A 23293-nucleotide genomic window follows, 5' to 3' on the forward strand; every position below is an offset into this window, starting at 1 on the left:
CATCACTATGGCTATCTGACAGGCTTGCAGCCCGCCTGGCTGGCTGCTCCACTGGGGCGCTCATTTTTGGTGCCATTTGGCAACGGCTGGAATATTTAAATGGCCTGATGAATACATCGCCTACGGGCCTGACTGCTCCCCATGAACACTGAGTGTGCTCGGCATACACTAATAGGACTACTGACACTACTCCGCATTCATCCTTTTGGAAAAAAAAACCCTGACTCAATGCCAGAGGTAACTAGATACTGTGTGGTGTGAATGTTTGGCTGTGACAACTCAAATGTAACAAGCCACGTGTCTGACCAACCCAACATTTAATGTGTCGGAACACGCTTATCACCCATGTGCTCCTGAGTCATTTTGCCATTGAGCAAGTATGACTGTATATTGAAAAAATGTTTCACAACCTTTATATCCATCCTAAGATGCATGGACCACAACAGCAAAATTTAAAAAAACGCAAATCAAAAAAACAACACACAACACAACATCAAATTGTAAAACAATGACAATTAAAATAAAACAACTACAAACCAAAACGCAATGACAAATTTAAAAATAAACAAACTGAAAAACAAATACACAAGCAAATAAAAGAAAAACGGTTGTCCGTCCGTGTCCTTATGATTGGCTGGACACCGATTCAGGGTTTCCCCTGCCTGGTCTCCATAGTTGGCTGGGATAGGCTCCAGCAACCCACCGATTAACAATTACTTTAAAAAAGTAATATCTTTTTGATTACTTTTTTTAATGACTAAACATTTGTTGAGAGACTGGAATTTCCTGAATTCGGGCAATTTAAGGTTAGAATAGGTCTCATTTCTTACTTAACTCGTAAAATTGTCTTCAATTAATTTAATCATCCATTAGTTGTTTATAAATGTATGTAGCATATATATTTTTTCTACAGGAGTACTGAAATGTCATATTGTTTTAAAGGCAGTGGTGGAAGAAACATTACTAATGTACCGTTGTCATTGTGCAAGTGTACTGAATTGTCCTACTTGTAAGTACAAAGAGTTCCTAACTCCAGAGACCTTTAAGCAGAATATCAAGGATAGGCAGTAAAAGCATTCTATTAGCAAGACACTGACGAAGCTTCCCCACTTGTTGAGAGAACTACGCTGCACCGAAAGCACTCCTGCACCTCATTTCAGTACGGGGCCAACGGTCATCGAGACCATCCATTTTCTGGAAGCTCAGCAGATGTACGTGTACTTAAGCGTGACTCTGAACCGCTGTGAGCTCAGCTGAATCTTACGGGAAAAGGGGGAAAAAAGGAAACACATGCACTCTAAAGTGGCTTCTGTGGCCAATGCCAAGAAAGCCACAAAACTGCTAAGATACTGCAATCTTAGGTGATGTCCTTGGTGCTATATCAACATGAAACATGGGAATGGAATCTCATTAAAACGGGATAGAAATGACAATTTCTTAGCTTTGTTGATTCTTAATGTGTGAGGCACACACCTTATATTCACCACGCGTGCTGAATGCTTTTGTTTCAATTCACAACCACTGAATCTGTGGTCCATCCCTACTGTGTGTTGACCAAACATATACAATTGCCACTGGGGTGGGGTGAGGTGTGGCAAGATATATTGACTAACAAGTTTGATTTAGTTTCTGACTGAGGCTATAATTAAATTTACTCTCAAGTTGACATTAACAGACAGCCGGAGTGAATGTTGGGGCATTTTTTTCAGTAAAATTGCTCCAATTTTAGCCCAATAGAAATAAGACAAGTGCACACAGAGAGAAAACTGCCTGACGGACAGAACTTATTAGGAAAAAATGGTGAATTGATGCACTCTGCAATCAAGGTAGCACTTAATTACATTTATGATTAGCATTCACCATCATATTTCTAACGGATCAAGGAGAAAACACAATAACATTTATAAACATTAGAGAATTAGGTCTTTGTTGACTGACTAAAAAAAATATGTAGAAGGTTATAACCTCAGATTGATGAATTTTTAGTTTACATACATAGAGTATATTAGTTCAGCTTTTATTCCAAAGAATACTATTGACTAGTGCTGGCACATACAACGTATTCTTGCACACTATTGGTTTTTATTTCTTCAATAAGCATGTATATTTCATCTGGAGTAGAAAGGGAGTGAAACTAAAGAAAAACTGTGTACTGTAGTCCATCTATATCATAGATTTTTTTTCATATTGGTGTTGTTTCTGGAACATATCCAAACAATAAATATGACTTCAATAAACTCGGCGAATGGTTCTAGGTTTAGTATGTTATCACGTCGCAAATGCTTTACCGTCACATGAAATACGGTCGTCGGTGGAACACATGCTTCAAGCATGGACACAGCTGTCTCCCCCCCCCCGGGGGGGTGTCACACGCAGTGTTACGGAATACAACAGACAGTTCATCGATTATGCTTATTTGGTAAAATGTCAGAGTAGCTAGCAGTGTTGTCCCGCGATGCCGGTGACCTTTGTGAACCGTGTAAATCTGTTGAACCGCATCAAAACGATGCAGCTTGGGAGAAGGTATTGATCAGTGTTTGTTGCAGTTGAAATTCAAACGTCAATTGAAATCCCAAAAAGAACAAAATGCTGCAAAACCTTATGCTTGGCAAAATTAACAGGAAAAAGCATAATCATTTTTGAGGGACATTGTTGTTGAACTATTTGTTTTCACAGTGGTCCAGGTGTTGAATTGATCGCTACTGAACTTATTTTGGTTGTCTTGGAAGACATTTTGGCTTCATCAGGCTTTATCACATTTAAGCAAGAAGGCGTAGTTAGGACAACACTGGCCAATATTTACAGTTACTGTATAAATTCAAGGTTTCTAAAAACATTTTAGAACAAGTATCACATCAGAGAATAACTGGCCTCCTGAATGCCACCATCAGGTCCAACATTAAAATATTTTCATTGTCAATACGTACATACGTTTGTCAGTAATAAAGATAAAATTGGATAGAGAAATCAATTTGTTGCGGGGCAATAATAACTGTCTATGACGAAGGTTTAACTTTAAACATATTCGACAAAAAAAGCATTCAATCTTAGTGTAGTAGAGCACGATTTTGAGAAAAAAAAATTCAGCAGTTTAATGTATTCATATAATCCACAGCATGGGCATTAAGAGCACGCTTACATTTTGGGCAGACTGGGAGCAAAAGATAGCCAGTTCAAGTAAAGTTTGGCAAAGTTAAAGACTAACCTAGACTAGCATGAGTACACTATATTCTACTTTGCGTATGAGTAGCTCCATTTTATCCACCCATTTTCATTTTGATTAAAACAGGTGCAGAGTACATATGTTACTCGGTAATAAAAATAAAATTGGATAGAGGAATAAAATTGTTTTTGTGGATGCTGTTTATGCATTACCAAATGAGATATTTCTTTGCCAGTGTGCTTATACGTTGTTATAAGTAGAACTCCTTTAGTCCCACCATGACAATAAGGCAGTATGGGTTTGATTCCCACTCAGTGGCGCTGTGATATGACAGATGGTCGACCAATTTTAGGGGTAGTCCACCTTTCGCCCGAGGTCAGCTGGGATCGGCTCCAGCATCCCTGACCTTGACAAGGATGAGCGATGTTGGAAAAGACTGAATGGATGAATGAATACTAGATTAATTTCATGTATGATTTCTGAATATGTGAAAACATTGGCGTATCCTGAGAAAATTGGCACAAGCTCAGGGACTGAATGGATGAATGAGTACATTTATTTCATGTACATTTCCTGAATATGTGAAAAAGTTGACGAACCATGAGAAAATCGACAAGCACAGGGACCGAATGGATGAATGGATACATAGATCAATATCATGTATGTTTTCTGAATATATATGAGAAAGCCGGAATGCCTGGTATTCCAGCTCGTAGGTATTACCATGAGAGAATTCAAGTTCAGGGAGTAGATGTCAACTCAAGATTCACACCCTCAACCCTAGAAACGTCAGGCAGCCGCGCTACCCACTATGCTTGCCAGTTGCTGCGTACCTACCACTTGGCTGAATCTTTACCTATGCTACTGCACTTGGGGGCGAGTGGAAAAAAAACCAATTGATATCCCTTTAGTACCCTGGAAAATTGGAGTTGATGGAATGCTGTGAGGGTTGATATTATTGCGCGATGCCCGAGGGAGGGTTTTGGAGATGCCGCCCATGCAATGACAACACAATGATGAGTTCCCTTGGCTGTGAAGCGGCACAGGAATTTCTGGGTGCAGATTGGACCACTCCTCTCTCTCACACGCCCCCCACCCTCCGTCTCTCCATCACTCTCTCTCTCTCTCCTCTCCTCTTGAGGCTTTTTGGTGAGAAAGAGAAGAGGAGGGAAGGGGGAGGGTGGTCTTGCAGTAGAAACGAAGGAACAGGACTTTATTGAGGAGTAGCTGCAACAGTAGAGTGGGGGGAAAAGCCCCTCGCCTTGCGGATGGTTGGAGAGAAAAGAAAAGAAGGGGAGGGATAGGAAAAAAAGAAGAAAAATAGTGCACAAAGGCAAATAGTCACTTTGCGCTGCTGGGAGGCTGCCGGCTGCTTTGTTTAACTTGTTGATGCGTCGGTATTGTGCCGTTTTATTCCAGCGTGTGCGCGTATTTCAGTGCGCGCGTGTGTGCCTGCAGTGAAGATAGATGGGAGGCGATACGGCAAGTAGTCTCCTGCGAGGATTTGATTAAACTCCCCGGAGAGGCAGTTTAAGGAGCAGCCTACCATAAGGAAGGTGAGTGCTGAATTATTATTATTTTTGGTTTTTGTTTGTTTTTGGTTTTTGTTTTTACTTCCAAGTGAGAGCGAGAGAAGCATCAGTTTGCCGCAAAGTGACTGTCAATGCGCAGGATTGGAACGCGTCTCCTCTCCTCACATTCTTTGTGTATCCCCCGATTTCCCCGCACTGCGATAACAACCCTCACGCGTGTCGCCCCCCGCTTGCACTTGGCAGGTCAGCATGGCAGCAGGTGTGGCGGCGTGGCTGCCCTTCGCCCGCGCGGCGGCCATCGGGTGGATGCCCGTGGCCAGCACCCCGATGCCGGTGCCACCGCAGGACAAGCGCAAAACCCAGGACGGGCTGATCATCCTCAACGTGAGCGGCACCCGCTTCCAGACGTGGCGGACCACACTGGAGCGCTACCCGGATACTCTGCTGGGCAGCAACGAGAAGGACTTCTTCTTCCACGAGGAGAGCAACGAGTACTTTTTTGACCGCGACCCGGACATCTTTCGCCACATCCTCAATTTCTACCGCACGGGCAAACTCCACTACCCACGCCAGGAGTGCATCTCAGCCTACGACGAGGAGCTGGCTTTTTTCGGGATCATCCCAGAGATCATCGGAGACTGCTGCTATGAGGAGTACAAGGACCGCCGGCGTGAGAACGCCGAGCGGCTGCAGGACGACGAGGAGATGGACAGCAGCAACGACGTGACCCCGGTCAACCTGACGCCGCGGGAGTACCTGTGGCGCGCATTCGAAAACCCTCACACAAGTACCCTGGCGTTGGTCTTCTACTATGTCACCGGCTTCTTCATCGCTATTTCCGTCATGGCCAATGTGGTGGAGACGGTGCCCTGCGGGACGCTGCCCAACCGCGTCAAGGAGGTGTCGTGCGGGGATCGTTACGCGCTGGCCTTTTTCTGCTTGGACACGGCTTGCGTCATGATCTTCACAGTCGAGTACCTGCTGCGTCTCATCGCCGCCCCCAGTCGCTACAAGTTCATGAAGAGTGTGATGAGCGTCATCGATGTGGTGGCCATCATGCCATACTACATCGGCCTGGTCATGACCGACAACGACCAGGTGAGCGGCGCATTTGTCACGCTGCGCGTCTTCCGGGTCTTCCGGATTTTCAAGTTCTCCCGGCACTCGGCGGGCCTGCGCATCCTGGGCTACACGCTGAAGAGCTGCGCCTCCGAGCTGGGCTTCCTGCTCTTCTCGCTCACTATGGCCATTATTATCTTCGCCACCGTCATGTTCTACGCGGAGAAGGGTTCCACTGCCAGCAAGTTCACCAGCATCCCCGCCGCCTTTTGGTACACCATCGTCACCATGACGACGCTCGGGTAGGTCGCCCCAGTTGGAAATTTGATTGGAATGGTGGCATTGGCACTATTTTGTCGCTTGGATTTGGCATTTCAGATCTTTGCTCCAAAGAGTTGCATTTAGAGTGGTTAGCGCGTCGGCCTCACAGTTCTGGGGTCAAGGGTTCGATCCTAGGTCGGTCCTCGATGTGTGGAGTTTGCATGTTCTCCCCGGGCTTGCGTGGGTTTCCTCCGGGTACTCCGGTTTCCTTACACATCCCAAAAACTGGTTGAACATTCTAAATTTCCCCGAGGTATTAGTATGATCATAAATGGTTGTCCGTCTCCGTTTGCCCTGCGAATGGCTGGCGACCAATTAAGGGTGTCCCCGGCTTGGTGCCCGTAGTCAGCTGGGATAGGCTCCAGCACCCCGCGCGACCCTTGTGAGGATAACCGGTTTGGAAAATGAATGAATAGTCAGAGCAGGTACATTGGCCCATTTGGCACTGGGACACAACTCACTTTATGGAGCTAAATATAAGTCCAAAGTATTGAAAAAGCTTTCAAAAGCTTTGTTACACCGTTTTTCAGTCTCAGATTTTTTTTTGCAAATCTTTTTGGGAGATTTCAACACTTTTGGCCCTGTTTTGGCAAGAGAATAGCTTTATTTACCTGCAGAGAGCCCTTCTAAACATATTTTGGTCAATCAGTTTGATTAAAAAAAAAAGACAAAGGCAAATATGCCTTATGGATGACTTTTAACAAAAGAATCATAGTCATTTTCAACCAAAGCACCCACGTTTCTTGAAATCCACATCTTTGGGAATGGTTTGGTAGGTTGACTCCTGCAAGCCCACTCGACCATTGACTCAACAAATTCAATGAATCCTTTAAAAACGTGAGGCAGCTAAGTTCAAATGTCAGGTTTTCTAAGATTACATTACAAGTTTACTAGCGCTTTAATTTTATTTTGTTATATTTGTTGATTGTAAGGGTGACTTTCGAGAGTATTTTTTCTTTGTCAAATGTTGATGAATTTAGGGAAATATTGGCTTTAAAAGGGGAGCTTATAATCATCCAATACAGGTGCACAAGGACTACCCGTGCACCTGCCTGTCAATTCTTTTTTTGAATGAATGATGAAGGTAGTCTTCACTTACATTTTGCATTTTATGTTTGTTAGAGAACAGCATATTTATAAACCTGTTTCTCAACCTAGCACATATTTTAGATTCCGTGGTTTGGCACACCACAGTTAACCTGATGATGCCCACTAAAGGGATGAAGAAAAATACTAGTCCATCAGGTGACGCTCAATTTGTTATACTACTTGGCTTTTTGAAGCTTGTGGAAAACAGGATAGGTTAATGATCAGAACACTGAGAAATGGAAATGCGTTGGAGGAAAAAAAATCAAAATCTGTTTTTCTCAACCTCTGAATTCAGGCAATGCTTTCTGTTTGGATAAAAAAAACATAGCACTACAAATTTGAAAAAAGTCACAAAAAGTGAACACAGCCTAATTTCCGTATCTAGTGGAAGAGTTTTAATGTCATATCAATGCCTTTCACTGGTATAGATAGATCCAGAAATGCCAATTAGTAAATTCAATATCTTTTGTCATATTGGGCGAACTTGAATAGTTTCCTACTTAACAAGAGGTAAAAATCCATTGAGCCAAGGCACATAGTTCACAATCTGTCTTTTGGTTCACTATCATCAATCACCACCACAATAATGTTTGGGCACAATTGGATTTGGAAAAGCGAATTATGCAAATGACTAGCACTGGTTTTTACTTATAAATTACAGAGACTGAGCAATAAGAATGAAAAGCATACTGTTCCCTCCTGTATATGTATTGTTATTGTACTACTTCAGTGTACATATAAAGATTTTTTTTAAAATTTGTACATTTTTACTATTACTTTAGTTGTGACATTACAAATTGGGGTTATTTACAAAGCACAGTGTGACTGGAATCCATTCTACCATAAATATGTGTACATACATACACCATGTGTAAATATAGTACATTTACTGTAGTTTGTATCTATGAATACTAATAGTACTATTTCTGGTTTGCGTGAGCATGAAAAGGAAGCCAAACAATCATATTGATTGTTGCAGCATGACTACACTGCCAAAAATATACGTCTGCAGTCAAGTATAATATAACGACTTATGAAGACAGACTTGTTATTAAATAATATAGTACTACGTCAGACACTCACTTTTGCTTTTATTATGAGACAGTCATACATCATGGAAACAGAATTACTGCCTAAATTACCTGTCCCATGAGATTCTGCAAATTTATTTATAATTGTTTATTAACGTTATTTCACAGTATGTTTCAAGGCTGTGCTTACTATATCTGGATGTTGGATTGGTTCTTTGTCCAATCAGATTACAACCTTTATTGTGTTGCCACATCTAATCTGTACAGGTTTCTGCAATCAGTCAAATACGGCTTGGCACTGGTGAATTTAGTCATGTAAGTCCGCATTTAAAGGCAAGGTATCATATGCACTGTACTCAGTGGAGCCTCATGCTAGGCAATACATTACACAGTACTGTTACAAATCTCACATGGATGTGTTCTTGAATGTCCCTTCCAGGGCTCATTAAAGCATTTCCCTTTTACACGTAGTAGACACAATAAATGTCTGACTAAGAATCAGGTATAATGCCAGCTTCAGTATGTGAAGTGGCTTAAATTAATCAAGCAGGTTTAAGACGATTACATGCTACTAATTTCAGAATTAATTTATGGATGCGTGGCTCTCAGCTCAGTTGTCTTGGGCAGCTTGCATGTACTACTTAATATTACTGTTATTCACATCATGACGACTCGTGCGCCATTGCCATCATTCAGCACTGCTCAGCCTCTTGGGTGTGGCATGCTTTCCGAGGTGCTGAAAACTACCATCTGCTTCCCCCCCACATTTTCTTTGTTTTTTTTTGTAATGTTTTGTTTTTTTTGTACCTCATAGAAACAATAAACCAGAACGCAGGGCTTGGCTGCCTAGAGCGTGATTGCTGGTTATAGAGCAAGGGAATAATAATCAGATCATTGTTTAAAAAAAATGATTTGTGTTTAAAAATATCCTTTCAGACAACTGCATACTGCTTCCCGTAGGCTTGATGACACACACTTTTAACGGCAGAAGGAGGACAAAGATTGCCAAGTTGCCACAAACAGTGTACGTTGATGATAATTTTAGATTACATCAGGTACATCTTGAGCTATTGGACATATTACATTAGTATTAGTTCAACTGATGCAAGTCTGATAAAACCAACTCACTGGCTACATAAGTGTACAGTCATCAATTTGCAGCCTTCTATAAAATACATACTCCCCTCTGGTATGAGTTAAGATTTGAGCATCTAACCTTAGAACTATGAGGCTGACATACTTGGCCACCGTGCTGCCCTGCATATTTTCATTAGATCTAAACACAGCCGTATTTGAAATTCTCTACAGGGAGCTTAAAGTTGAAAGAAAGCCATTTAATTAAAAAAAATGTGGTTTGCAGTGGTGTTGAATTCCATTACATCACACCAAGCCCTGTTCAAATATTTGAAGACACATTTGTGTCTGATAAACTGTACGTGTACTCTACTCTAAATCTTAAACACTCTTGTCCAATTGATAACTCATTGCCAGTGTCAATTAAAATTGTCCATCTGTAGTTTTTTTCTTCACAACATCTTTTCCAGGAGAGCATAACGTACTCTTGAATATTGGGTTCCAATGTGCTACCACATTGAAACAGTGTAATATTATATTTGGACCTACAGGCTTAAAAATACACAATATTGCCAAAATTCACTGTATATATGCAAATGTCTCATTTTTTTCCCCCCCCAAGGCATATATACAAGGATTCTTGCATTAACCATAGGTCAAAATGCCCACTCCCTGAAAAGAGCTGCCATCTGGAACATAATTACTGAGATGCACAATCCACAGCCCCTTATAGGCCTCAATGCCGCTGCACCGGCTTAGCTCAGCACCGCCACCCACTAGACAGATAAAAGATGACTGGTGTCAAAGAGAGTACTTGTCAATGGATCACAAAGTAGATATCACCACGTTCACCTCGTGAACTCTTAGTGTTTCTTTAGAGGCACTTGACAAAATACATATTACTCATCTAAAAGACCCTTGGAATTGGAGCTGTTTTCACCTCGATGCAATCCATGACAGACTTACTGAATAAAAACAAAGGTAAAGTCTTATTACACCTTAGACTGGTTGCCAGTCAAGTGTAGAGCACACAGAGAAAGACAATCATTCGCACACCCAATCACACCGCCACCACCATTTTTTTTCCAATATGACACATCATAAAAATTAAATTTGGATATTTTTTTGTCTTAAATTGTTTCTATATTTTCTGGTTTGCACTTGCTCAAAACATTATCTATCCCTTCATGTAAAACAAGGTATTGAAATGCATCAGAACTGTCCCAAGTGAAAAAATCCTCTGTTGCCAACTTAGACACAAACTTAGTACATCACATGAAATGCATCTATTACCTTTGGTCATGGAAAAAGAAGTTAAGTAAAGTAAACTTATTGTGTTGGTCTTGAGAGGCTCCCCTGCATCTTCTATACTTGGCTTAATTGGTTACAACCTGATGTGCCCCACAAAGCCTTGAAGACAAATGTGATCATTTGGCATGGTTGAGTCATTATATTGTCCTTTTTCAGAGTGCAGCATGCAGGACAATTGATCCACCCTCTGAACAAGAGTCTGATATGAACAAAGCAAAGCGTTTTTTGCAAAGTTTGGTGAATAAGCTCAAGCAGGTTATTATTGGCAGGAGCCACAATTTGGAACCTTTTGAAAAGCTTTCACCGTACGCCTGATAGTCAATGACGCTTTGTTGCCTTTCCACTACATATACTTTCAATTTCCGTTACTCACGTCCCATGGAAGTTAAGACAGTGGCATGCATTCTACACAAACACCTCCCGCCCCCTGCTGATGGCCCATTGATTGTGCTTAAGCAGACGTACAGACGTTGTGAGAGCAGGGGTTCCTGTTCCGAGGCACTTGGCAGGCAGCCTGAATGAAAAGGACCAGCAGAGAATCAATAGTGCTGTGCAGCTGCGTGTCACGCCTTCACATCAACAGCTCGGAGGCACCAAAAATCGGACAACACCGTCTTATCCGTCTTATTTACTGGCTATATGTGCAGCAATGCAAGCTACATTCTTTGTTATCCCACTGCGCTTTATGTGCGTCCACTTGCGTTCCTTTTTTGGATTCCTGATCACCTTGTAAATGAATTTGTGATCCAATGCAATGCTGTGACACGTTGGTACTTTTGTGGCAGTTTGATGCATAAACACTATGCCTACTGATGTATTTGACCATATCAGTTTACCACATTCTTCATTGTATAAGATCTGATTAGTATTGTTGCCTAAACCCAAAACCACTGTTTTAATCACAGTATGTATCCCTCCCTGTGCCAATACTGTTGATTAATGCACAATGTCAAGAATTAGTGTTATTTTTTTTATCTGCATACAAGCCACCATTGAATCAATAGATCGGTCTGTAAGCCAACCAAAGACAAAGGTCCACTGATTGTTATTATTTTGTATGAAATGTGTGAAACACAAAAAAAGAGGAAAAAAAGAACTATTACTATTATTATTAAGATACCAAGATTTATAAGACATGCAAAGACATTGGGTGAGGGTGGAAGAGGAAGAAAATGTTTGGCAGCTGAGTAAACCTATATCAACTCACAATTTAAAATGATGGTATGTTTGATGAAATATTGATCCAACAACGATTTCCTTTGATGACTTTTCATCATTTTCCTAAAATGCCCAAGGCATTCGTCATCAAGCTGGGCGATAGCAAGACTCATGAACACTTTGATAACAGCATGATTCTACTTTTCACACGCACCATAACTTTCTTGGTTCCTTAATGAAAAGCAAATATTAAAGCTGCATTAGACCCACAGAGAAAAACTCAAGAAACAAGTTGAAATAACTCAATGAAGAACGAGGGTCAAAAGCACACGAGTCATGAAGTCACTGCTGCCTGGAACGGCTCTGCTAAGCTCCCAGAAAAAGAGGAAAAAGTTCCAGGAAAGGGGGCTTTTGGTTAGACGGTCGCGCTTATAATCTGCTGGTGGTCGCTACCCCGATAATAGCAAATAGGATTAAAAAAAATACAGAATGGTATAAGAGAATATTAGAATTTTTATACCATTCATGCATTTGGTAACTTGGAATTTCTTTCGTGTCTAGACATAACATTTTCCCATTTTTCATAACCTGAATATTTTTTTTATGAAGAGACATTTATAAGTAGCTGTATAAAACAAATAGTTAATAGTTTTTGTACAAAAGTGGAAAGACTTTAGACATAAAATCTGTTTATAACAATCACTTTATTTTATCAAAATTTTCAACAGTCATAGTGAACATATAATTAAATAATATAAAAATTACACTTAAAACAGAAGTCAGCAATGGTGTAGTGAGTTTTATATCGGCGTGTCTTTGGTGCTGATAGTGTGGGTTCAGTTCCCACTCAGTGATTGTGTGAACATAAATGGCACTGATTATCTTTCTCTGTACTCGGCCTGAGACTGACTAGTGAGCAGCTCAGGATATGATCTTTTTCCCTTTGACAGCTATGATAGGATCTAGTACCACATATATCAGGCTAGGATAAGAGTTGCCTTAAAATGTCAAATCGTATAATAACAAAAAATTGAAATTGTTTTACACCAAGTCAGCTTTTTTCTCAGCTCTTTACTTAAATATATGTTCTGGGCCATGGTAAGTTTTGGTATCAAGGTACTGTAAGAGGATGTAGTATTGAAGGGGAAATAATTGATATTGTGACAACATTGCATGAGTGAATTTTTATTGCACTTGAGCACGAGATACTGTATTTTGTTGCCCTTCATATGAGAATAAGATCAGATGTTGCAGTATTTGCTTGTTTTTCTCAGAATCATCCACACAGTTGAGGTGAATTAGCTGCAGAGGGAGTTTTTGGTGCCTCAGATCTTTTAAGTGATTTAAGGTGTAATGGAGTGCACTGCTGAGATCAGCTGTGAAAACAGCGGAAATCAAGCTCAACCCACCAGGGAGGTGCACTGGGTGGAATTGGCTGTGATCTGGCCTGGAAGCACATAGGGGCGGACATAGAAACAGATGACCCCCTGCACACCTACACACACACACACACACACACACACACACACACATTAAAGGTCTGAGTACTTTTTCCACTTGAGACATACACTTTACTCTTTTCTGCATGTACCTTTATCTCCTAATGACTCTTTAAGATGGAAAATAGTCTGGGGTGATGGTGTATGACTTTCAAAAGATGGAGAAGGTAGACAATTTCCAATGAAAGTGCATTGTGATACATTATTAATATAACATTTTTAAAGTCACCTTGATGTAGATATAAAATTTTACAGATTTTTTTTAAAATACAAACATCATACTTATAAAATTATGTGAAATCAATCAGCAAAGGGTGTGAAATAATATTTGCAAGACTTTTCACTTCCATTTTCTACTGTCAGAATAAATATCAAATTGGGATTTAAGGTAAGGGTCCAAGTCCTAATAGATACAATCAACCTAATTTTGGACTAGTTGTACATGCAATAAACATTGCAAAGTCACTTAACACAATTTATGGCCCACTGGTTTGTCTGTACTGCTGCTCCACCCACTAAATATGAGTGGAAAGACTCACCGAGTGAGCTCCATAAACCTGTCAAGGTGAGATTTATGCATTGGCAAAGGCAAGGTTAACAGACACGAGGGTCACTGTAGGGCCCATAAAGCACCACAAGCCAAACCATTATCATGCAAGCTTGTTTGACACCCCGACCCCGATGTAATGACGACCTTATATGCAAACACCACAATTCCCCACACTGAAAGGAAGCACAGTACTGACATGAAGTGAACATTACATCTGTACATGGGAGATAACAAATGCATAAAGTGCGGTGCTCCAGGTAGGCAATGTGGTGAAGTTGTACTTAAAAAAAATTGTAATCCAGTTAGGACTTCAGGGTGCCTGTGGTGGGAATTTGTTTGGTGTCATGCACCATTAAAAAGTGCCCAGCCACATGACGCTGTAGACTCAAAAACAAATAATAGGCAGACATTCACGGTCTCTTATCTTGAGAGAAAGATGGCACTCTCAAACAGGCTGGAACTTTGACAAGATTAGACATTTTACACTCCAGCAGACAACATACAGCCAAGTGAATAGTAGTATCCGCAGAGTACAAATGGAAAAAGGAATAATCTTACTTGTTTTCCCGATGGAAGAATTAATCTTCTGAGTTTAGTTCTGTTAGGTTTAAAGTTAATCCAACATGCAGAAACCATATTTTGGCTGTTGGGGGGAAGTTCTTACCATGGTAAGAAAACCGACTCATGCTCGCCTAAACAAACCCTGATTACTAGGTCACAGGAACAACAAGCAGAAACAGAATGAATCAGCTTACTGATAACTCCAAAAAGTTCAATCTATCAATCCTGCCAACCCCTGCAAAACAACTAGTTTTGTAACATTTTTTTAATAGGAATAGCCCTCAATTAGGTGGCACGGCGGCCATATAGTTAGCGTGCCTGCCTCACGGTTTTGGGGTCTTGATCCTAGATGGGTCCTCACTGTGTGGAGTTTGCATGATCTCCCCGGCCTTGCGTGTTTTCTCTGGATACTCAGGTATCCTCTCACATCCCAAAAACATGCAGGGTTGGCTGGTTGAACAATCTAAATTGCCCTTAGGTATGAGTGTGAGCATGAATGTTTATCCATTTCCTTGTGCCCTGCGATTGGCTGGCCACCAATTAAGGGTGTTCCCCCGCCTGGTGCCCTAAGTCAGCTGGAATAGCCTCCAGCACAACTTGTGAGGATCAGAGGTATAAAAAATGAATGAATGGTCCTCAATAATATGGCACTAAAGACACCAAAAACAACTAATGTGTTTTATTTTAATGCAATGAATGTATTTTTTTTCTTCAGCAAAATACATAATGAACTCAGTTTCATGTGTTATGCCCATTATGAAATTCGCCAAGCTACTCATGGCAAACTGTCATACAACTGTTTTACATGCAAAGGCAAATGTGAGCCACTCAAGCCACCATTAGCCAGCAACAGGGCAGGCCCTTTTTATAGGTTCTTTATGGGGTATGCTAGATGATGCTAATACCAAGCAGGTATATTGAACCTGAATTGACATCTTGCATAATGAGGAGAGGCCAGTGGTGAAATTAGCTCGGTGCAGATTCGTTTTGCATATCACCGAGAAATAGTAGAGAAGGGATTGAAGGCAGAGGAAAAGACGAGAGCTGGAAGATCAGCTTTCCGCTTGCCAGATTACAAGTATGGTGGAAAACTCTATAAAAAGAAAGGCCTTTTTACCTTATAGAAAATCTGAATATCTAACAATTCACTGGAAAGTACAGTATATAAGGGTGGAGTGAAAACCATCACTACATAACTAGTGTAAATTTAAGGTAAACCGTCATTTGAATAAATAGTTTTACACCAATAATAAATGTGTGCAAAGGATTTAAACTATATATATATATATATATATATATATATATATATATATATATATATATATATATATATATATTTATAATGACTGAAAACTAATGCCCCACTTACTCTGAGCCATTGCAACAATCTTCAATGATGGTGTTGCGGACAGGCCTCGCGTTTTATGAGTGACGGTGAATTTGACGAGCAAAGACGCAAATTTTTGATAGTGTGCTCCTAACTGCAACAATGGAAATACCCACTCACGGCATGTCATTTTGGATATGCACAGCCGCCGCTAATGCCAGCGGACTTATTTATGAATGCAAATTTTCGCCTTGTTGTTTTGTATCCTATCACATAAACTAGATGTTTTCATTGGAGAAACATTGAATATATGTAAAAAAACAAAAAAAACACTGCAACCATCAAGGCGGAGACAAAATATAGAAGATTTTGTATTTTTGTTCTCACCTCAAAGCTTGAGTCTGAAAGTTTTACTTTGGTACCATCTTATGCCATAAGATAGCAATGAAGAAACACCGAGGTCAGTATTAATGTTATATACACTTGTTTATATTGAATAATACAATGATTGTCTGGCCACTTAATCCTGAACTAAAAGGCTGATGATTTTCAGTGTGATCTGGGGAATGGAATTTGTGTGTATGTGCGGTATCTAAAAGCAGCCATGCATCATTGCAGATGGTCAAGTGGAAAAATGATAATCTAGGTGATAAGGACAGAATACTTGTTCTTCCATTTGATTACATATTTTTTGACAACTCATCTTCCAGGCTCCGTCAAACACATTTTTGGAAGGCAAAGAAGGGGTGGGGATGTCAATTCAGACTTGGGCTAATGTAATGTAAGTATGTAAAATATAGAATTGGCCAAGTTGACTTTTTCTGCTGTAGCTTAGCGTTTTCATTTGCTTCTGTACGTCTATGTCGAAGATTAATGGAATTTTCTGGGACGAGATTAGAGCTACCAGAAATGAAGGTGGCAATACTGAAATAAGACTGGATGTGAGAAAATACATCACCTCAATTTCATTGTTGTTAAAGAGCATTTACTCAACCGAGGGTTTTGTTCGCATCCAATCTTACAGCCCGCGAAAATCTGACCTAGCTTGAGTGAATGGATACAAGCAAGACATATTGCCTTTTTGGTGACTGCCTCTATATCGGCTATTGGTGTGCTGTACAGGATTGAAAGCGTACGCCATCAGATCAGTGGATCAAATAATGCGCAAATGATAAATCCCTCTGTGAAATCACATCTTCGCCCCCTCGTCTTGAGCTGCTTTCCGTATTTACATACTCAGCATTTACATAGAGATGAAAATGGCTGGTCTGGTCACGGATATTAGTATGCAGACGCACATAATGCCTCCTCATCACTTTGCTGGAACGCCCAACAGCGCGGCAAGTCGATTTTAAACAGTGGCAATCATTATTGGATCTGTACAGTCATCATATCAGCCTCATGATAAATATGTGACAAAAAATGGGCAACATTGGCAAATTCCTGAGTGGTGTGAAGTGTGATTATTTCAATGTGGACTTCACAACTGATGAAATCCGTGGCCAAAAAAAAAAACCAATAGAAGAACATTACTAGCTTGGAAGATGGCATGCAACAGTGTATGGAAGGAGCAAATTTAAAAAAAGAGAGAAACAAATTATTTACACTAAAGAGAAAAAAAAATCAATTTCCTTGATTCCACATTTATAGAAAATATTTCAGATTAAGCCAATACCTCACAACAACACCTAAACTAAACCCAAAATTCAGTTTCTACTATTTTAGTCGTTTATGAACTCATTCAATGCCATTACTAATTCGCAAATGGAAGCTAATTGTTTTCAGTCACCAATGAATTTGTTCAAGTGCATTTTGTTATTTATTGGTCATAAAAATGAGGGCGGACCATCCGGCACCATGATTTTAATTTAAATTAACTCTCAACATTTTTCAATTTTAAAAAAGAATTTCCAACTGATTTAGATGAATATTACATTTTCATAGAGGCCATCTCCACAAGGTCAATAAACTAATTAGCAGGCAACGAGTGGGACTAAATGGAACAACAACAAAAAAACACCTGAAATGTATGCATGAAAAATGCCTCTGTGGAAATACTCAGTGTGATAAATTGTGACATTAAGCATGTGCTACTCACTGGCCTTGCAGTTGTTACTTTTATGTAATTGTACCACTAATGATCATACAATGTGTGAGCTGTAGCTGACGCAGTTGCAGCAGTTTTTAATGTGCCTCGATTCCTGATCATTACAACCACTTTTTGCAGTGGCATGCAATGGCTGAGGGTGGGAGGTTTTTTTTTTTACCTTTGAAGAGACAAAAGACTCGAGGGCTGTGGCAAAACAAATATTCATCATCACTCTGCTGCTTAGACCAAACAAAAGTTTGTAAAGCGTGTAACTTCGACCCGCTTGATCCATCATTCAAGGGGGTTTAATGTTGTATAGAAGAACAAGATTGTTTGTATGACCTTCAACAGAAGTCGCATTACACACTGAGAATAGCCTTTACAAGGACAGTATTTGTGCACGAGCTTGGTTGTTTTATTCGCTTTTTCACAGAAAATAGTACAACAGACAATAAGAAGAAGATTAGTAGGAAAAATGAAAGGCCTCATAACAACATTTTTAATTAAAGTTTTATCTATTTCCAACATAATACTTTAAACGCGCATTCTCATATGAAAGATTTTTTTAAAAGATTTATTCACAATAGTTCTGACTCTCCAATTACACTATTGTATAACAACAATGAGAAAACAAAATGGAAAAAAAAACTCTTCCTCTCACAGTTCTCCAAGTAGGAGTAAAACTGTACTTATTTTCAACTTTATGTCACTCCCACTTCAAGTTTAATTGGCACTCAAAAAAAATACAATTTGTGTATATAACACCAAATTTTCAATAAAACTATACATTTTTTTCTAACGAGTCAGCACCAATAACAGGGTCACTCTACATTTATTAATATACTGAACCTACATCCTCCTAAAAGTTGTGGGGTGCTGGAGCCTATCCCAGCTAACGACAGGCAGTAGAAAGGGTACACCCTGAACTGGTTGTCAGTCAATTGCAGTGCACTTGGAGACAAACAATCACGTATGCACACCCTCATACCCACAGCCAATTTGGATTGTTCAATCCATGGATGTTTTGGGGGGCAGGAAAAATGGAGTACCGAGAGAAAACCAACACAGGCACGGGAGAAACATGCAAACTACACACAGTAAGGCGGAAACCCACCAGGGACAGAACTAAACAAAAATCCCCTAGACAACGAATGCACAAATTACATTTTTAACAATTACTGCAGTAACTGTATGTGCTAAAATAGTTCATTACCTTGAAATTTCAAACGATGGGTTGTTCTAGAATCTAGACCAAGGACAACCTATACTCATATTTACAAAAACCATGACTGATTCGTGGCTCTCAAACAAAATGATCTTAGGGAATACGAAGTCTGAATTACACATATGCCTTGAGGCACCACACTTACAATAGTTTTTTTTTTTAAATGTCATGACTAGACCTTGACCTAAAACCACAAAATTATCTATCATTGCATGTGACCCCAGCATTCAACTAATAGTCGACATTTTTTTCAAAAGAGGCTTTGAGGTTTTTATTGATACCCCCAGATGAAGTTAACTTTTAAACTGAATATGGACTGAGCAGCAAAACAGAGAAAACCAATATAACATCACTTTATCTGAAGAACCGCCCATTCTACAACAACATTAGCAATCTGAATGTACTTTTGAATGGCCGTAAAGTATGATCACTTGCTTCACGATCAAATAGTGGTTTGACCAAAAAAGGTTATTAATTTCTAATTGTATTTTGCTCTGTTAATGGACATTTGTATGCTTTCCCAAAGTGAAATACCATTGAGGCAATTTGTTTCTTGAATAGAGATCTAGCATCACTTTGTTTTCCTGAAAAGATTAATTGAAATTGGAGTAGAACATCTCAGAATCTCCTGACAGAGCTAATTTATATACATAAAAAAATACAAGCTACAAGTCAACGATTACCTATCACCTGCATGTAAATTCTGCCGAGCATGTAATGTTTTCCATCAGCAAGCGTCTTTCATCCTCCGAGCGTGTTGCAATCAATGTCGACTTTTATGTAACAGATTAACAGAAAGCGAGGCTTGTCATCTCTTTCCAAGAGTGTGCTTTAACTTTGATGGTAACACATTTGCCCAGCCTTTTTTTGCTTTACAGCCCACTGACAATACCTAAAAGACCCGCCTCATAGCACCGAAGTGGGTATCATCGCTGGCGGCTTTAAGCTCGCTCTTCACCCGCCATCTCGTTCCTCCGCGGATCTATGAGCGATCTTGGGCCAGTTTATGGTGCCAGCATGCCACATTAAAAAGCTCCTCGTAATAAATATCCCGCTTGAATGGAAGATCTGGACGACTGTGGATCTGGCTACCCGCGCTGGCCACTGTTAACCCACTTTCATTGTTTTGTCCACAGGCTCCATAGATTATTTTATTTCCGTGTGCGCTGTAGGAATGATAAGAGAGTCTGGCCCATTTTCTGTTGGGCATAAAGAGCTTCGTCCTGACGGCCTGGCACGGCGATCTTGCTGCGAAGAAAGATTTCGGCCTGTCACCCTGACGCATGGCAGCTGTTTCCAGACTGCCCCAACTGCTATAAATAGCGGCATATATCACCTAATGTAGGCCGCTTGGTCAAACAGACACAAAACAGGGCGTCTGGGATGCTTGGGGCTTTATTTACCCCCCGACTAATTTCTATCTCAGGTGTGTAGCTGTCAACATCATAGTCTTAAGAGATTCTGCCTTTGACCGTCAGTATGTCTTCAACCTGGATATTGGAATTGTGATGTTCTTCAGACACCCTCCATGGTAGCAATTTTAGAAATGAATATAATATTGTGTTAATATTCGTACATAATATACGTATATCACATTTTGAATAGACATGCCTGGCACGTATATAGTAAATACTACTGTCATTGCTGCTTTTCTTTTTGCCATAAGCACAAAAGGTCTGATAAAATTATATTTTCTTCTCAGCTCATTGTAATTATCGAAAATAAGTAAAACCCTGAAAATATTGTAGTACATTGAAGTACATTGTTTTAACAGATCTGCAATAGGTGAAGACTATGAAGTCCAACCCTCCCTTATACGTTTCAAATACTTGTTAACATCGTTTTTGAATTATTCCTTATTTTCTGATCTTCAAAAACATTAGCAACTGTACTTTTGCATGGCAATTAAGTATTATCACTTGATCTCGCAAACTAGTAATAATACTGACTCGGTGCTGGCGCAAAGGTATCCGGCGTAAAACCTGTGGGGATTTGGCAAAAATCTAGCACCTAGCAAAGTAGAAATGATAGCATAATCCAGAATATGAAACACCAAGATAGCCTAATGGAAATAGGCATAGATTCTATGATAGATAGAAACCTTCAAATAACGGCTACTTTAACACACACACCTAGGACCAGCCACACATACCAACAGCACACTGAAAAATACTTGGGCCTAAAAGCATATATTCTATTTGCTCTCAGGGAACTATAACTGGAGATTAATTTGAAACCTTGTCTGCCTCTTATTGCCCTAAATTACGTGCTACATCTCTTTCAGTAGACCACAGTGCAGCCCCCTATTTACTATTTATTTCAAAATCCAAATTGTTCATACAATATACTAAAAACCAATAAGAAAAGCAATCCTTTCCAAATCCCTACCCTAGTAGCAGTATGGACTTTGAAGAGCAATATGGCAAGAGTTCAACGCATTACAACTCTATGCAGCTCAGGTGGTTCACATATCCAATCACAAGCAAACACAATGATGTAATCCAATTCCACAAATCAACGACCAATGGCCTTAAAGCATTAGCAGTGCAATAAATCAGCAGTTTACTGCCACATTCCCAACACAAATTAACCAATAAATCTTCACAGGACTGAAACGGTAATGATGCATTTATTGTGCTCAATTCCCTTTAAATTCAGAGCAGTCACATGACAGGCAGAAGATATTGGATTTTTTTGTCTTCCATTCTCCATCAACAGCTAAGCACCATTGGCGTTTTAAGATTTGAGCATGTAATGTACGCAAAAATAATGTGAAATCACACTTTTCATTCCATCAGTACTACTGCATTTTTTGGACTATAAGGTGCTCCTGTCTCTTAGTCGTACCCAGCAAATTTTACAAGTGGAGGAAAAGGTAACACCTTAGAGTTCTAAAATTGTGATCATTCTTGACTTTAAGGATGGTAATCAAAGAACTTCTCTCCAGACATATTTGTTGTCTCTTCATCTGAATAACTCATGAAGCAGAGTTAACATCACTTTTGGCACTTATGCACTCTCTCACTCGTAACCTAATTTGAAGTTGTTTTTTCACTTTGTCTGCATGATGAGTCTGGAAAAATATTTTTTGGAAGAATGATGATGAACTCATGCATAGCTTTTTCACTTTAATCAATAAAAATTGACACTGGTTTCATTTGATACCAGCATTTATTGGATAACAATTGAGTCTTTAACGGTGACAGTTTCCATGGAATTGGACAAAAAGTGTTGAAGAAAACATCTTAAGCGATCAGTGATCACTCAGGGGACATTTTTACATCCATGAAGTCCAAGACGTATGTGCCTCAATGGTAATAGATAAATTAATTGATAAAAGTCATACTCAAAGAGTAGATCTCATACACTTTGAAAGAGACTTTCTAAATCCCTTATAGGCGTGAACACTCTGACCCTTTCGCACCAATGAGCAGCCTTTTTTCTTATGGCAGAACCCAAAAAATGAATTACAGACAGATCATTTTAAACGATCTTTAAATTAAATATTTTCCATCTTCATTTTACAAAATGATAGCCTACTCAGTCTGTTAGTCTAATACGTGTTCACGTTGTGTTGGTTGAGCTTCCACTCAGGATTTCTATCTCTACTGTATCTAAGGAGCTTAAGGACTGCAGTTCTGTGTGGATTTTTCCCCCCAAGGTATTTGGTCAAAGCCATAAACAGATGAACATAATTTGGATTTTCTCTCTTAGCCAATTGTCCTTAATTCCTTTGAATCAGCTTAAAGAGTTCGATTTCTAGCTTGTGTTTGATTTACTTTTTTTGTGTCCACCGATAAATAGAATGTCTCGTTCTGAGTAAGAGTCTTACATTAGAGCTAGAAGGGAAGAAGGCGAGTAGTGCCGAGGAAAAAAGCCACCGAGACCTTGCCATTAATAAAAGCGGACGCGGCAATCAATTTCCCAACAATGCTTTAGTCTCATTCGCTTTCACATACAGACATGCTCTCAACTGCGTGAAAGTTCAAAAGACAGCGCTTCCCTTGCTGGCATATCGGCAGGTTGACTCGTAGCCTTCTTCCTTTCTTGTTAGCTGAGTTATTCAGGATCAGCCACACTCATACGACATTAAATTGCCTGCACAGTAGAAGTTGCATTGAAATGCAAGTACCAGTCTTTTGCCGACTCACAAGGCCAGTTTACAACTGCAATATTGTGGTGACATTCGGTTATCCGAAAACAAGTGGCGGCACAGCCGTCACAGCACCCGTCGCCTTTTCTAAGAACCAGTATCCATCAAAGTTAATGGACTGTAATCATCACCACAAATACACTGTCACATG

The 23293-nt window shown here is 39.9% G+C and overlaps 1 protein-coding gene across 2 annotated transcripts in view; it reads left to right on the forward strand.

The window, feature by feature from the left end:
* The first annotated feature begins 4317 nt into the window (after positions 1–4317).
* Positions 4318–23293, forward strand: part of kcnd2 (potassium voltage-gated channel, Shal-related subfamily, member 2) — a 47915-nt gene continuing 28939 nt past the window's right edge. The window contains exons 1-2 of one of the 2 annotated variants that reach the window (XM_077596874.1): positions 4318–4719; positions 4939–6056. In XM_077596874.1, the coding sequence (XP_077453000.1) occupies positions 4945–6056 (1112 nt within the window). In that variant the 5' untranslated portion in view covers positions 4318–4719; positions 4939–4944. The remainder of the gene's footprint in view (positions 4720–4938; positions 6057–23293) is intronic. The other variant, XM_077596875.1, reaches the window with a different exon arrangement.

Source organism: Stigmatopora argus, chromosome 3, assembly GCF_051989625.1.
Source record: "Stigmatopora argus isolate UIUO_Sarg chromosome 3, RoL_Sarg_1.0, whole genome shotgun sequence".
Taxonomy (NCBI): Eukaryota; Metazoa; Chordata; class Actinopteri; order Syngnathiformes; family Syngnathidae; genus Stigmatopora; species Stigmatopora argus.